The sequence below is a fragment of the Carcharodon carcharias genome, chromosome 9, assembly GCF_017639515.1.
Source record: "Carcharodon carcharias isolate sCarCar2 chromosome 9, sCarCar2.pri, whole genome shotgun sequence".
NCBI lineage: Eukaryota > Metazoa > Chordata > Chondrichthyes > Lamniformes > Lamnidae > Carcharodon > Carcharodon carcharias.
The window spans coordinates 120,857,579-120,873,836 of NC_054475.1; the positions used below are offsets into that span (position 1 = coordinate 120,857,579).

The 16,258-nt window shown below is 41.2% G+C and overlaps 1 protein-coding gene across 1 annotated transcript; it reads right to left on the reverse strand.

Moving 5' to 3' along the window:
- Positions 1-1,041: 1,041 nt before the first annotated feature.
- On the reverse strand, positions 1,042-14,191 carry taf9 (TAF9 RNA polymerase II, TATA box binding protein (TBP)-associated factor). Its single transcript, XM_041194743.1, has 7 exons — positions 14,107-14,191; positions 12,154-12,235; positions 11,317-11,453; positions 11,086-11,220; positions 10,900-10,984; positions 4,705-4,818; positions 1,042-2,176 (listed from the first exon to the last, which is right to left on the reverse strand). The coding sequence occupies exons 1-7, from the start codon at positions 14,140-14,142 to the stop codon at positions 2,004-2,006; spliced, it is 762 nt and encodes a 253-aa protein (XP_041050677.1). The 5' UTR covers positions 14,143-14,191; the 3' UTR covers positions 1,042-2,003.
- Positions 14,192-16,258: the final 2,067 nt, after the last annotated feature.

Genomic DNA, 16,258 nt, shown 5'->3' on the forward strand with positions numbered 1-16,258 from the left:
TAGTCACTTGTAATATAGAAAACGCAACAGCCAAATTGCGCAGAGCAAGATCACGAAAATAGCAATACAATAATAGGCAGCTAATGTTTTAGCTATTTCAGTTGGGGGGAATAAAATTGACCCAGGACACCAGGGAAAACACCCTAAAAGTTTTCTTCCAAATACTGCCTTGGAATCTTTTAAGTCCACCTGAGAGGGAATAAAAAACCCTGGTTTAAAGTTTCATCCAAACGAAAGCATCGCTTCAATACAAAACTCCCTCGGTACTACCTTGGAGTATCAGTCGAGTATGTGCTCCGAAATGAGTCCTGAAAGCATTGTTTTCTGAGACAAGAATGGTACCAACTGAGCCATAGCTAACAATCCCAATGCAGGACCAAGGGAGTGCTGCAATGTTACAGGTAACATCATTCCCATGTGATACTAGATGGAGATCATATCTGCTTGGACAGGTAAATTGCTCAAGCAACAAGGATTTCTCGTCATATCCTGGCCCCCATTCCTTCCTCATTCGTATCCACCAAGAAACAGATGAACTGGTAATTCATCTCATCACTGAAGAAAAACTGTATGTCATTATTACATACAGCAGTGACTATATTCCAAAACTAAAAGTTATAAGAAACACTATTGAGCTATCTTGAAAATGCAAAAAGTTACTGTATAACTGAGCCCTCTTTTTAGTGAAAAGAAAACTTCCTTGCTGATTACAAGGAACTTGCTCACATTAGTATAGTAAGAGAGGGATAAGACAAGGGAATAAAAAAAAATCAAAAGTGGTTGGCAACTGGTGATTTCTCCAATGTTTTATGGCACACTGTTTGGAGCACAGGTGATGGTGCTACACTCTGGACTGGCCACACTTCATACTTGCCCATACTTCATACTGAAGGTGCCTGAAAGGAAAAACATACTCCATTCTTTTTTCAGAACTCTGACTGGGATGGTAGCTGGAGAGTGTAGAATCACTTTTTGAAATATATGTTGATTGGAAACCGTCATAATATGATATTCATGTTAGAAGTATTTCACAAACTTAACTACAAGAAATATTTCAATATATTGTGATTAAATTCTGGAACAATTTGAACCGAGAGTTAAATGTGAAAACAGAACAAATGCAGTACAGCACTGTTATCCATGAAATGGCTCACGTCTGCAAGACATTTCTATTAATTTGAAGATCTCAAGCTTCCTTTTAAAATATACACCATTGAAAAACAATGTAATCTACTGTTTAACAGCTGTCCAAAAACAATTGTTATATGAATCTAAACTAATAACAAAACTCTACAATCAATCCAGACTGCAAAGAAACCTGCTTTTTCCATTATGTACAGACATGAAACAAAGTGGTTGTTTCAGAAAATCTGATTCATTATACAAACATTTCTTAAAATACAACTGGCATGTTTTGAATAATTCTATAAAACAGCACAAAAATGTAAACTTAATTTTGTGTTTGTTACTTGAAGCAAGTTTGACACAACACTGGCAATCTCTAAATTCTCAGGAAACAAAAGCAGAAAGCAACTATGAACACCATTCAAGTGGTGTAAAAACATAATGCAAAAACAAATATGCAGAAATCACTGTCCAAAGATAACCCAGAAAATATGAATTCTTCACATTTAAAGGAATTGTTTAAATATAGAAAACTGATCTTCATGAAAAGCAATTTAGAAAAAAGCTCGTGGCAAGAAGGGATCCCAAGATTTAAGCTGATGACTGTTTACAATACTAGAATGGCACGTTTACTTACTATGAACAAGAGAGACAATTTCCAAATCATGTTCTCAATTCTGCAGAGGCCACATAAATTACAAATACTTTTACACATTAGCTTCACATGACTGAATGTACAGTTCAACCTGTCCAAACTGGATGGCTTGCAATCAATCCCAAGCAGAAATTAGCAGATCTTCAACACGTGTATCTGGGAGTCTCAAAATATTGGATTTATTCTGACAAGAATAACTTTGCAAGATTATGGCCAGATCCTTTTAGGAAGCATCATAATCATCATCGTCTTCATGTTTCCGTTTCAATGGGTTTGCCTCATTGTTGCTACCCGAGGCCGAGACCATATTAGTTGTGATAAGAATATTTTTTGAGCCAATCAGAGATGGATTGATCAAAACATTTTGGACTGAAGTTGTTGAGGAGATGCCTGTAGCTGTAAGAATAAAAATGTGTAACATACTTAGAAATTCTGTCAAAAGAATACACCTACAGTAAACAAATGCCAGTAAAGCTAAAAACAAAAATAAATTTGATTATACAGTACGTAGCCAGAATTAAATTTAAAAATAGACTAAACTTGCTCTTTGACCAAACAGAAATCTTGCTGTACTAGAGTCTAATTTCCATTTCAAACTGTAGCTTTTGGGTACTGCAGCTTTAGTTTAAAAGGTATTATTTTGAGAGCTACATTCTGGCAATAAATTCTGAAAGATAGAAGGCAAGAGAAAGAGTAGGAGTGTGTGTGTGTGTGTGTGTTGGTGGGGGCGGGGGGGGAAGAAGAGAGGAAAAAGTTGCATTAATATTGTGCCTTTATGACAATCAAACATGCCAAAAGCACTGTTGAAACGTGGCAGCCAATCTGCACACAGTAATCCCCCACAAACAGTATTGTGATAATCTGCCTTTGTGACATTGCACGAGGGGTGAATACTAGCCAGGTCACCAGGGTTAGCTCCCCTGCTCTTCTTCGAAATAGTGCCCTGGAACCTGGAACTGAGTCAGAGGTGGGACTGCTACCTACTGAGCCATGGCTGACATGGCAAGTTCTTTTAAGCCAAGTTCAGTGATCTAAGCAGTTCAATCATACAAAGGTCAGCTAATTTAAATTGTTAGGAAACAAGAAGTTAAATTACTTTTATAGGAAATAATCCCAAAGTTGCATTTAATAGGGCAGACTACTTTGTAAATATCTAGCACCCATTTAATCTACACAGTAAATAATTTTTGAAGTCAAACAATTCCAATTATCCTCAAATCCATTGGCACATGTCTTTTCCTTCTCCCAGCCCCATCACTGGCTGCTTGAGGTTGATTGTCACAAAATCTGTTATTGCTTTAAATATCCAAAAAAACTGCAAATTGCTCTTGTTGGAAGTACAGCAGAGTGTAGGACAGCCATTATCACATTGGAAAATTTTACTTAATCTTGAGCAATAATCTATTTTTGTAAATCTAATCAAATAACCTGCCCATACAACTGGGACAGCTACAGTCACTACTTTATCTTTTGTTTCTTTTTTATCTTTTATCCTCCTACTCATCCCTGGGACACACTGTTGCACCACCTGAATCCAGGATCTAAGCATCAGTCTTTCACAGCATGCCATACATACAGCCCATTGGAAAAGGAATCCACAGGTACACCCACCATATGTCAGCTCTCCTCCTCCCTTGCAAATAGAGATTTCTAATGTATAGAAAGCAAAAATTCTTCCTAAACACAGAAAAAACAAGGCAATGTACTAATCTTTCTACATAAATCAGTACACTGTCTGAATTGGGAGGGTGGAAGAACAGAGGGTGGGTAGAACTAGTAAAAAATAAAAGCCGTTCACATCCCCCACCACAAGATAAATAGAACCATTCATTTTGAAGTATTGGGACAGAGAAGAGCTAGAAAATTCACCCATTATCAGGGGTCACAGTCGGAGACAAATACATTGTGCCTGTGCTACTGAAATGTATTATATCAACACTATACATTAGCTTTCTGTCTTTTATTCAGTGAAAGATAATCTAATTGTTGATTTAATTAGTTATTCATTCTCAGGATGTGGACATCACTGGCAAAGCTGTGTTCATTGTCCATCCCTAGTTGTGCTGAGAATACAAAGAGTCAACCATATAGTTTAGGACTAGAGTCAGATCTTGGCCAAACAAGAGAGGTGGGTAGGTTAACTTCCCTGACAACCATTAATTAACCAATGGGGTTTTACAACAATCTGCTGCTATCATTGTTATTTTATCTGGTGACAGCCCATAAATTATTAGGCTGTTAATGAGTTCAATTTCATAATTTACCTTAGTGGAATTTGAACTCTCAATCTCTGCATTACTAAACCAGTGCCATAACCACGGGGATACAGCACCCATTTTAAAAAATATATTTATTGGATCAACTAAATATTTAAAATGCCAGTGTCAGCACTGAACCAGAAGGTTCTGGATTCAACAGCCATTCCAGCCCATCTTAGCTGCCACTTCAATGCAGTGCTGAGGGAGTGCTGCAACAACAGATATGCCATCCTTTAGACAAGGTGTTAAATCAAAGGTCGGACTGTTCAGGTACCCTTTTAGAAGAGCTCTCAAGGGGGTCAAGCCTTATCTTTTCAATCAACTCTAGCATGACAGACTAACTGGTCACATCTTATATGTTACATGTGGTACTTTGTTTGTGCAAACTGGCTGCCAGAACCACAGCAACCATATTGCATTAAAAAAAATGACAGGAAATAGCTTTTGATAGTCTGAGAATCTCAATGGTGGTGTACAAAGGCAAGTTCTTTTTTCTTCCCAGCATTATAGTGAGATAGAACTAGTAAAAATAAAAGCCATGCGATTCACATTCCCCACCCACAAGATAAGTAGAAGCATCGTTTTGAATTATGGAATTGACCTTTAACATGGGAGAAAGTTATTAGTGAATGCACTGTTCAATAAATCACAAGTTTGCAATATTACCTGGTTTAACATTAGTTTGAGAGGAAGGGATTTGCACTGTAAATCTCTGTCCAGCCAATGACACAGGCGTTCCAACTTTTGCAGTAACAGCCACTGTTTGTGATGAAGGTGTACCTACAAATACAAATTGTTGCACAACGAATTTCAAAAACTTTCAATATACTGTGCAAATTACATTAAAACTAATAAAAATCCATAACATTAATACATTATGACAGAGACCACAGACTTTTTAAATTACAAAATGAAATCTGTAATAAATGGCTGTTTTCTGTTTTCGAGTGCTCAGAAAACAGGAATACACCTTTGTTTGTTTTCCAACTGCAGTTGACACAATCTATCTCCAAAATGATATTTTAAAAAACAGATGTTAAGGGTGAAACTTCATGCAGATAAAACAAAATTTAGGTGGAACTAAATATTGACTTAACCATAGCAGAGTGTAAGTTAAAGCAGGTTCAATAGAAACACTAAATTCAGCTGTACAAGACAATTGCTCCCCTTATTCCATACAGTTTATTATAGTATAATCAGCACCAATATGTAGAAGCTTCAGTAGCTATGGTTGAGATTATAAATGCATGAGTACTAAAGCAAATAGGGATAGTGATGGAGGGGGGTAAAGCTGAATGCCACCAATCCCACCAGGAAATTAATGGCTACTGATAAAAATTAGAATTTAAAACACACATGTAGGAACTGAAGCTTACTTTCAACCATTACAATGGCCAATTCAATCTTAGAAAATACAGCATTACAGCACAGGAGGCTATTCAGCACATTGAGTCTATGTTGACTCTCTGTAGAGTAATCCAGTCAATCCCCTACCCCGACTCTATCCCTGTAGCCCTGCAAGTTTATTTCCTTTTGAAATCATTAATCATCTCTGCTTCTACTGCCCTCATGCAACAAGTCATTTCCAATCACTGCATAAAAAGTTCTTCCTCACATCCCCCTGCATCTCTCACCCAAATCTTAAATCTGTGTTCCCTAGCTCTTGTGCCATCAGCTAATGGGAACAACTTTTCTTTTATCAAACTTTTCTAAACTTGTCACAATCTACTATACCCCATCAGATCTCCCCTCAACCTCTTTTGCTCCAAGAACATATGAATTAGAACAAGTAGGCCACTTGCCTCTTGAGCCTGCTCAGCCATTCAATAAGACCATGGCTGATTTGATTGTAACCTCAACTCCACATTCCCACCTACTCCTGACAACCTTTCACCTTCTTGCTCACCATGAATCTATTAATTCTGTCTTAAAAGTATTCAAAGACTCTGCTTCCACTGCCTTTTGAGGATGAGTTCTAAAGACTCACGACTCTCCGAGAGAAAAACATTTCTCCCCATCTGTGTTAAATGGATGACCACTTATTTTTAAACAGTGACCCCCTAGTTCTAGATTCTGCCACAAGAGGAAACATCCTTTCCACATCCACCCTGTCAAAACCCCTCAGGACCTTATATATTTCAATCAAGTCACCTCTTACTCTTCTAAATTCCAAAAGATACAAGCCTAGGCTGTCCAACCCCTTCTCATAAGACAACCTGCCCATTCCAGGTATTAGTCGAGTAAACCTGCTCCCAACACATTTACACCCTTTCTTCAGTAGAGACCAATATTGTAACAGTACTCCAGGTGTGCTCTCACCAATGCCCTATATAACTGAAGTATAACCTCCCTAATTTTGTATTCAATTCCCCTCACAATAAACAATAACATTCTATTAACCTTCCTAATTACTTGCTGTACCTGCATAGCAACCTTTTGCAATTCATGCAGAAGTAGTCTCATGGCATCAGGTCAAACATGGGCAAGAAAACCTCCTGCTGATTACCACGTACCATCCACCCTCAGCTGATGAATCAATGCTCCTCCATGTTGAACAGCATTGCGAGGAAGCACTGAGGGTGGCAAAGGCGCAGAATGTACTCTGGGTGGAGGACTTCAATGTCCATCACCAAGAGTGGCTCAGTAGCACCACTACTGACCAAGCTAGCCGAGTCCTAAAGGACATAGGTGCTATACTGGGTCTGCTGTAGGTAGTGAGGGAACCAAGAGGGAAAAATATACTTGACCTCATCCTCACCAATCTGCCTGCCACAGATGCATCAGTCTATGACAACATTGGTAGGAGTGACCACAGCACAATCCTTGTGCAGACAAAGTCTTGTCTTCAAAATGAGGATATCCTTCTATGTGTTGTGTGGCTCTGCCACCATGCTAAATGGGATAGATTTCAAACAGATCTAGCAACCCAAGACTGGGCAACGATGAGGTGCTGTGGGCCATTAGCAGCAGCAGAATTGTACCTGACTGCAATCTGTAACCTCATGGCCTGGCATATCTCCCAAGCTACCATTACCACCAAGCCAGCGGATCAACCCTGGTTCAATGAGGAGTGCAGGAGGGCATTCCAGGAATAGCACCAGACATATCTAAAAATGAGGTGTCAACCTGGTGAACCTACAACCCAGGGGCCCAAACGATATTACAGCAATAGTAATGAAGTTTTGTGCTACAGAACTTGCCACGCCTCAACCAAGGTGTTCCAGTACTGCTACACCACTGGCATCTATCCAGCAATGTGGAAAATTGCCCAGGTATGTTCTGTACACAAAAAGCAGGACAAATTGAACCTGGTCAATTGCCGCGCCATCAGTCTACCCTCGATTATTAGTGGTGATGGAAGGGATCATCAACAGTGCTATCAAGTGGCACTTGCTTAGCAATAACTTGCTCACTGATGCTCAGTTTGGGTTCCGCCAGGGCCACTCAGCTCCTGACCTCGTTACGGCCTTAGTTCAAGCATGGACAAAAGAGGTGAATTAAGAGTGACTGGCCTTGACATCAAAGCAGCATTTGACTGAGTGTGCTCAAGGAGCCCTAGAAAAACGAGTCAATGGGAATCAGGGGGAAAACTCTCCACTGGCTGGAGTCATACCTAGCAAAAAAGGAAGACAGTTGTTGTTGTTAGAGGTCAATCATCTCAGCTCCAGGACATCAATGCAAGAGTTTCTCAGGGTAGTGTACTAGGTCCAACCATCTTCAGCTGCTTCATCAATGACCTTCCTTCCAAGGGCAGAAGCAGTGATGTTCGCTGAACATTGCACAATGTTCAGCACCATTAGCGATTCCTCAGATACTGAAGCAATCCTTGTCCAAATGCTGCAAGACTTGGACTGACAAGTGGCAAGTAACATTCGCGCCCCACAAGTGGCGGGCAATGGCCATCTCCAACAAGAGAGAATCTAACCATCATCCCTTGACATTCAATGGCATTGCCATCTCTGAATCCCTTACTATCAACATCCTGGGGGTTACCATTGAACTGGGCTAGCCATATAAATTCTGTGGCTACAAGAGCAGGTCAGAGGCTAGGAATCCTATGCCGAGTAACTCACCTCCTGACTCCCCAAAGCCTGTCCACCGTCTACATGGCACAGGTCGGAAGTGTGATAAAATACTCTCCACTTGCCTGGGTGATTGCAGCTCCAACAACACTCATGAAGCTTGACACCATCCACGACAAAGCAGCCCACTTGATCGGCACCCCATCTACAAATATTCACGCCCTCCACCACCAATGCACAGTGGCAACGGTGTGCACCAAAGGCTCCTTAGACAGCACCTTACAAACCTATGACCGTTACCACCTAGAAGGACAAGGGCAGCAGATACATGGAAACACCCCCACCACCTGGAAGTACTCCTCCAAGCCACACACCATCCTAACTTGGAAATATATCGCCGCTCCTTCACTGTTGCTGGGTCAAAATCCTGGAACTCCCTCCCTAACAGCACTGTGGGTGTACCTACACCAAATGGGCTGCAGCAGTTCAAGAAGGCAGGTCACCACCACCTTCTCAAGGGCAATTAGGACAGAGGTGATTAGATTCTTGGTAAGCAAGGGGGTGATAGGTTATCAGGGGTAGGTGGGATACAGATTTCAGATTAGTATCAGATCAGCCATGATCTTCTTAAATGGTGGAGCAGGCTCAAGGGACTGAATGGCCTACTCCTGCTCCTTGTTCATATATAATTAGGGATAGGCAATAAATGCTGGCCTAACCAGCGATGCCTACATCAAATGAATCAATAAAAAAAAAATCTAGGAAACCCAGATCCCTCTGCATCCCAGATCCCTCTGTACTGCCACCTCACATTCATTTTCCTTCCCTACCTTTTCTGAACACTTTGTATTCATGAATAATAAGGTTGCATCCTTCATCATTTTTAAGCCACATTTCTGTTATTGCCGCTACATATTTCCATTTGTAGCTCACCAACCTTAGTCACCACACTTTACATAAATACACTGTAATCGTCTCCTTTTATTCCTCATAGTCTTTCTTAGTCTGATCCTCTGATGTGGTGTTACTATTTCCTTCTCAAAACCTATTCAAATTCCTTTACATTATTTTATTCATTCAGATGTGGGCATCACTGGCTAGGCCAACATTTATTGTCCATCCCTAATTGCCCTTGTTCACAGAGCATTTAAGAGTCAACCACATTGCTGTGGGTCTGGAGTAACATGTAAGCCAGATAGCAGATTTCCTTCCCTAAAGGACATTAGTGAACCAGATGGGTCTTTGCAACAATCAACAATGCTTTCATGGTCATCATTAGACTTTTAATTCCAGGTTTTTATTGAATTCTAGTTCCACCATCTGCCATGGCGGGATTTGAACCCAGGTCCCCAGAGCATTACTCTGGTTCTTTGGATTACTAGTCCAGCGACAATACCACAAAACCATTGCCCCCCCATTGTGCACCATATTCCTCTTTTCTACTTCCATATGCCATTTAGTTTAAATCCTCCCCAACCACACTAGTGAACTTCTCTGTGAGATCATTGGTCCTGGTGCTGTTGAGGTTCTGTTCATCCCTTTTGTAAAGGTGTCTACAGCCCCAGAACTAGTCACAATGCCCCAAGTGTCTGAAGCCCTCACTCCTGCACAATACCTCAAGCCACCCACTGATCCTCCCTATCTTCCTATTTCATCTTCTGTTAACACGTGGCACTGGGACTCACAAGATTTGATATCCTACTTTTTCCTTTCCTCCCTAGCTCCTGAAATTCTAAGTGCAAAACCTCAATATCTGCCCTTTCCACATCACTGGTACTTATGTGTAACACAACTTCTGGCTCACTCCCTTCCCTCTGCAGAATATTCTGCACTGTCTCCGTAATGTCCTTTACCCTGGCACCAGGGAGGCAACACACTATGTGGGACTCACAATGACAGATACAGAAACGCCTGTCTGTCCCCTGAACTATGGAATCTCCTATAACAACTGCTATGCTTTTCCCTCTTGTGCAGTCCCTTGCCCATAGGTGTCATGGTTTGGACTGCACTCCTTCAAGTTGCCATTTCTTTCAGTAGACTCTAGTGCTGAATGTCAATTTGAGAGTGGCACAAACCCCGAAGACTCCTGCACTTCCTGCCATCCCTCTCCTGTCCTGAAATCTCTCTGCCTGTGAGGTGGCCATCTCCTGGAAGGACAATCTGGGAATTTCTCACCATTCTCCGCAGTGACTCCAGTTGTCCCTCAAACTCAGAGATCCTGAGCTTGAGCTCAAGCAGTTCGAGATACTTCCTACACACATGGGCCCCCAAGACCTTTTCCTACTCCCCACATGGAGTAGGACCTGGAGACAAGTCTAAAAATACTATTTTTTTTTTAAACAATATAGTTAGTACCTTGTTTGAACTATTAATTTTAATTAATGCCTCTAGATCTCAGGTCTCGCTATCTCCAGCTCCCTCTCTCGGGCTGCTCCTTATTTTTTAAAATACCAGAAAAGCATCTCTCCTCTCACTGTGCTTGATACAACCGGTACTCCATGGAACTTGTCATGGTATCCTTCCTATTCATTCCTATTTACAGGGGCTTCTTTATATTAAACTTGGTTAAATTGTCATATTGTCCAGGACATAAGCAATCTGAAAGGACACCACGTTAAACATTTACCATTATGCATTAAAGGGACAGTAGGGCTAGAATCTACAACACCGAGTTACAATGCACAATGCAATTAGTTACTGAGTGACGGGAGGAATTCCAAAGGTTGCGCTAAATTTCAAATATAACAACCACTCTGGCTTGGGCAAGACTACTGTAGTTATCATAGAATTACTAACAACTGTAATTCAGCCTTGGTACAAATAATAACTTGCAACTTACCCAGTGTTGGTGTGCTAGGCCGACTGGTAACACATGTGCCAACGCTTAGCCTTGGTACAGTTATTCTTCCAGTGGATGATGTCACCTTTAAAGTTGGGGATACAGAAATATTTTTAAAATCTAGTAAAAGCCTGATTTGTAAAGTTCTATCAGCATCAAGTCCGATGATACTATCATGAAACATACCTTCTTATGTAGTGACTTCAATTTATAGTTTGGAGCTGTTAGACAGTATCTGTCTGGTGGCAGTCTGGGCCCAGCATATGGCTTAATCAGTGGCAGTGGGTTTTGATTCTTCTGACGTGCAATCTCCAGCAGAAACTAAAGAGAGGTAATGAACATTTAAAATTAATCTTTTCAATTATTTCAGTGCTACTTACCATCATGAATAAAATTGCTTTATTGAGCAATACTTACATCTCTAGGAGGAGGGGAAGTAAATGAATGGTCCATTCGGCATTGAATAGCCAGCCTTACATCGTCTGCATCAACACTTGCTTTTTTAGCATGGCTAGAATATATTTTAGCATCCTCCAGTATTGTGGTAACATATCCTGAAAGGCAGAAGGATAATCAAGTGACTACTTCTCAAGAAAATTGTTGCAATTGTGCCCATCTTATATAGTAGGGGCAATTTTAACAACCCCTCCCCCCCCTCCAATTTCTCCTCCCAAAGTGGGTGGGAAAATAAAATAGAGGGAAACCTGACCACATCTGCTTTTAAAGGAGGAGATTTGGGGGCAAGTAAATAGTGTTCTCTCTGGAGGCAGGTCTGTCACTTAAATCTTTTTGATTGCATGCCCCTATTTGAACTCAAATGTTATTTTAAACACCTGCAAACCTTGGAAACTCCAACAGATGAAAGATCTGTTGCCTTTCTTGCATTGCTTATTGGCCTGGAGCAGCAAGGCTGCATCCCCTGGCCCACAAAGCTTACTTTTTAAACACACCACTATGGGAGCCCACAATCAGCCAACAATTCTAACTTCCTCCTCAATGTCCAGCCCTGCCACCACACTTCACAGTGTTCCGTCCACACTCTCCCCACCACTGTACTGCCAAATGTATCTAATGTTTGCTCCCCGACTGCTTTCGAGCCAGATACATAATGAGCCTGTCAGGGTGGGAAACCTGTGGAAAAAATTTCCCATTTGGAAGGACTTGAGAGAACATCGTATTACTGGATTTCCCATCTAAAAATCCACTCCGCTGCTCTTTCGCAGCTCCGAGTTATCATCTGGTGTGCTTACTTACGGTAAGTGAACTCCAACATCTGATTAATAACTCGGGGTTCATATTCTGTGACGCCCATATCTTTTAGAATCTGGGCCATAACCTATAGAAAAATGAAACAGAAGTGCAAATTTTCCTTGGATGATAATTATTTACAAAGAATGCATCCAACATTTCAGGTCACGTTACACATGGATGAAAAGGTGGTCACAAACTGGTTTCAGTATATTAGCACAGTGAAATCATTGCACATCTTAGACTCATGCTAATACAAATACCTGGATAATTCAGCAAGTTTTGAAGACAGAAAATAGAAAAACAAGCAAATTATTTTTAGTGGCTTTTACAGTCTCACATCCAAATCTGCATCATCTGCAAACCAGTAGGAGCAAAGCTACTCAACTGCCAGTTTTGAAAAAGACATGGCAATTCCAGTTATTAATCTAACTTTAAAACAGAGCAGAATGGACAACTCAGGACAGCTACAAAGAAAAGTTTATGGTAATAATGTCTAATGCCTATTTTTTCAACTACTCTGGTACACAGGAGTTGAAGTGATCAACTATAAAATCCATCATCTTCCATCACAAAATATTAAAATTACTTTTTAAAGGCATATTATTTCAAACTAAACAGGGCAACATTGAATTCCATTTTTTTTTACATGGGCAATTTACTTTAGTCCTTGACTAAACCAAGCTGGCTTGTTGTGCAGAGAACCAGCCAAAGGCGATAACTAGCTAGATAAACTAGGACCATCTGCATACAAATCAACTCTTGTAATTTTATAAGCCCATTCCACGCACAATTGTGGCAGAAAATTCTTCAGCTTCTAGTAAGAGCAGAACACATATTTCAAATTTTGTGCACTACTATTCTAAGGAACCTAAGATTCAAATTGTGACTGTGCTGTACACGGTGCACACAAGCAATAAAATGCAGGTGATGTCATATAATTGAAAATCTAACAGGCCACGTTGGATGGAAGGAGCAAATTCCTGGACTATGAGGGTGGACAAGTTTCAGTTTACAATGCGGACAACATGCCCCATCTCCATGCTTTCACTGAGAAACTCTTCCCATATTTCAGCCCAGGACTGATCGATGGATGAAAATACTCTGAAGCACTGAGAATCTGCCCAATTAATGGTTACTGTTCAGAGTAAACTTCCAGTCAAACAAAATTTAAGCTAAGACAATTTAAACATGCTCAACTTCTGAAAGTCATTTTTTAAATATTGAAATCACTGTAACAAGAGGAAGGGATTGAATCACACAATTGTTCCTTCAGATAGTTACAGCAAAAAAGTGATATTCCTTTGGATCGTTAAGTCACCCACTGAAGCCTGTCCTCACTCCATCCCTGTTCTATCATAGGGAATGCAATACATATTCAGCCTACATTCCCTTAAACAATTCAGGATCTCCCTGTACCATCAGTGAAAGGAATTAAAGTTAAAGAAAACAAACAAGCATGTCACCAGATCGGCTGAAATGCATAGCAAACTTCAGCCGACTGAAGTCCAATTCAGCGGATTGTGGATGCAAGTCTCACTCGAGACTGCAGGACATAATCAAGGCTGAGACTCCGAAAGAGATTCCTTCTGCTCCTGTGGTTCCATCTGAAGAGCAATGGGGGAGAAGTTTCCCCGGCCAATATGTTACCCTGCTTTTCAATATTTTTATCTGGTCATAGTTTGTGGGATCTTGCTGTGCGTCCGTTTTCTACAATAGCAGAAGTACTTCACTGGCTGGGAAGCGCTTTGGGGCTTGAGCTGAATATCAACCTCCTCTTCAGTAAGAGCTCTGCTCCCATTTCTCTACAGGATCAGTAGCAGTTCGTCTGTATCTGAGTTTGCACCGAGTCAGTGAATGAGTACGGACTCCAGTGGGTGAGCGCCCGCCCACCCGAGCAGGACGGAGCGCGGAGCTGGAGCTCGGGGTGTTTGTGTGTATTCGGCTGGGAAACTCTACCTGCGCGTCCCGAGGAACACTCTTCGGAGCCGCCATCTTCCTCCCTTACTGCTCACTTCCGCCGGTAGTCAACGTCACTTCCTGGGGCCGCCCGGGCAACAGAAGCCACTGCCCACGTGACCGGGCAGGCTAACGCGATTGGCTCCCGGCTACGAGTTCGCCATTCATAAAAATACCCGATTGCTGGAGGTGTAGTGCGCGCCAAGGGGATCAATTGACTGAGAATCAAGCCACTGCTATTACCCCGTAGACCTGCATTTTTTCCTATGATGCATAATCCTTAGTCACACTAAATCCTATATTTATATTAACTTTCCTCTTGGCACAGGAAGATAACATCCCTATACTGCAATTAAATGGATTGTTATGAATAGTTTTAGCTTACACGTTCATTTATCTCAATCCTTTACTCCAACCTGGCAACTAATTAATAACTTGGTTATATCTAATACTTGACACTCAGTGTTCATTTTGCGGCAAGGTTCATTATTAACCTTTTTTTTAGATGAAGTTATACAGTATTACTGAACAAGTTAATTGATCCATTTTTAATATTAATGAAATTTATTTCATATCCAAGATCGAGAAATCCAATCAGCTGCCTCTGCCACCTCCCTCTCTTCCACTAGCCCACCTGGTCAAACTTCCTTAAATACTGCTCACCGCCCTAACCCTGAATTCACACCTTTCTCTACTCTATCTCCTACTTCAGACCCACCGACTGTTCCTTCAATATTCCCATAAAACTGATCAACTTCCCCCTCTGTCCCCATGTTAGCCAATTTTATTTATTGTTTCATGGGATTTGGGTGCTGCTGGCAAAACCAGCAATTGTTGCCCATCCCTAATTGCCCTTGAACTGAGTGGCTTGTTAGGCCATTTCAGAGGGCAGTTAAGAGTGAACCACATTGCTAACATTGTAAATGGTTCTGGCTTTTCCTCTCTCCTTTAAACTTACCATCTTCACCCCTGATCCTTGTTCTTGCAAACTACCGACCCATCTCCAACCTCCCTTTCCTCTCAAAAATCCTTGAACATTGTTATGACCAGATGAGGTGGTGTGACCTGGCTTCCCTTCTATTCAGCCCCCTCAGTTGGTTACAACACAGGTTTAAAATTTATTTTCCCCATAAATGCCTTTTCCAATCCAAATGTATTTATCTGTTAATAAGGAGCCAATCAAACCAGGTACGCTTGAGCCAAAGGAAGATTAAGTTTATTGGTTACTAAAGCCAAGAAAAAATAAGAAAGACGCGACGGCACACACACAGATATCAAAAGTAAGAAAGTTAGAGTCCAATAAAAAGAAAAGTCATTTGCTTGTCTTTGAGGAGCAGCTTGTTGAATATTTTAGCCATTTGAAATTAGTTGGTTTCCTGTAGAATTCTGGAGTTGATTTTGTTCAGCATGGGCTCTGACACAAATTTTTAATTCCTCTCTGGCCACGGGAGAGGTGCCAGATGACTGGAGAGCAGCTAATGTGGTTCCGCTATTTAAGAAGGGTTGTAGAGATAAGCCAGGGAACTACAGCCAGTGAGTCTCACGTCAGTGGTAGGGAAACTATTAGAGAAAATTCTGAAGGAGAGGATCTATCTCCACTTGGAGGGACAAGGTTTGATCAGGGATAGTCAGCGTGGCTTTGTCAGAGGGAGGTCATGCCTGACAAATTTGATTGAATTTTTTGAGGAGGTGACCAGGTGTGTAGATGAGGGTAGTGCAGTTGATGTAGCCTACATGGAATTCGGCAAAGCCTTTGACAAGGTCCCACATGGGAGCCTTATAAAGAAGGCAAATGCACATGGGATACAGGGTAATTTGATAAGGTGGATTCAAAATTGGCTTAGTTGGAGGAGACAGAGGGTGATGACAGAAGGATGCTTTAGTGACTGGAAGCCAGTGTCCAGTGGCATACCACAGGGATCTGTGCTCCGTCCCCTATTATTTGTCATTTATATAAACGACATAGATGACTATGTGGGGAGTAGGATTAGTAAGTTTGCGGATGACACAAAGATTGGTCGGGTGGTTAACAGTGAGGTTGAGTGTCTAGGGCTACAGGAAGATATAGACGGGTTGGTCAAATGGGCTGGTAAGTGGCAGGTGGAATTTAACCCTGAAAAGTGTGAGGTGATACACTTTGGAAGGAGTGATT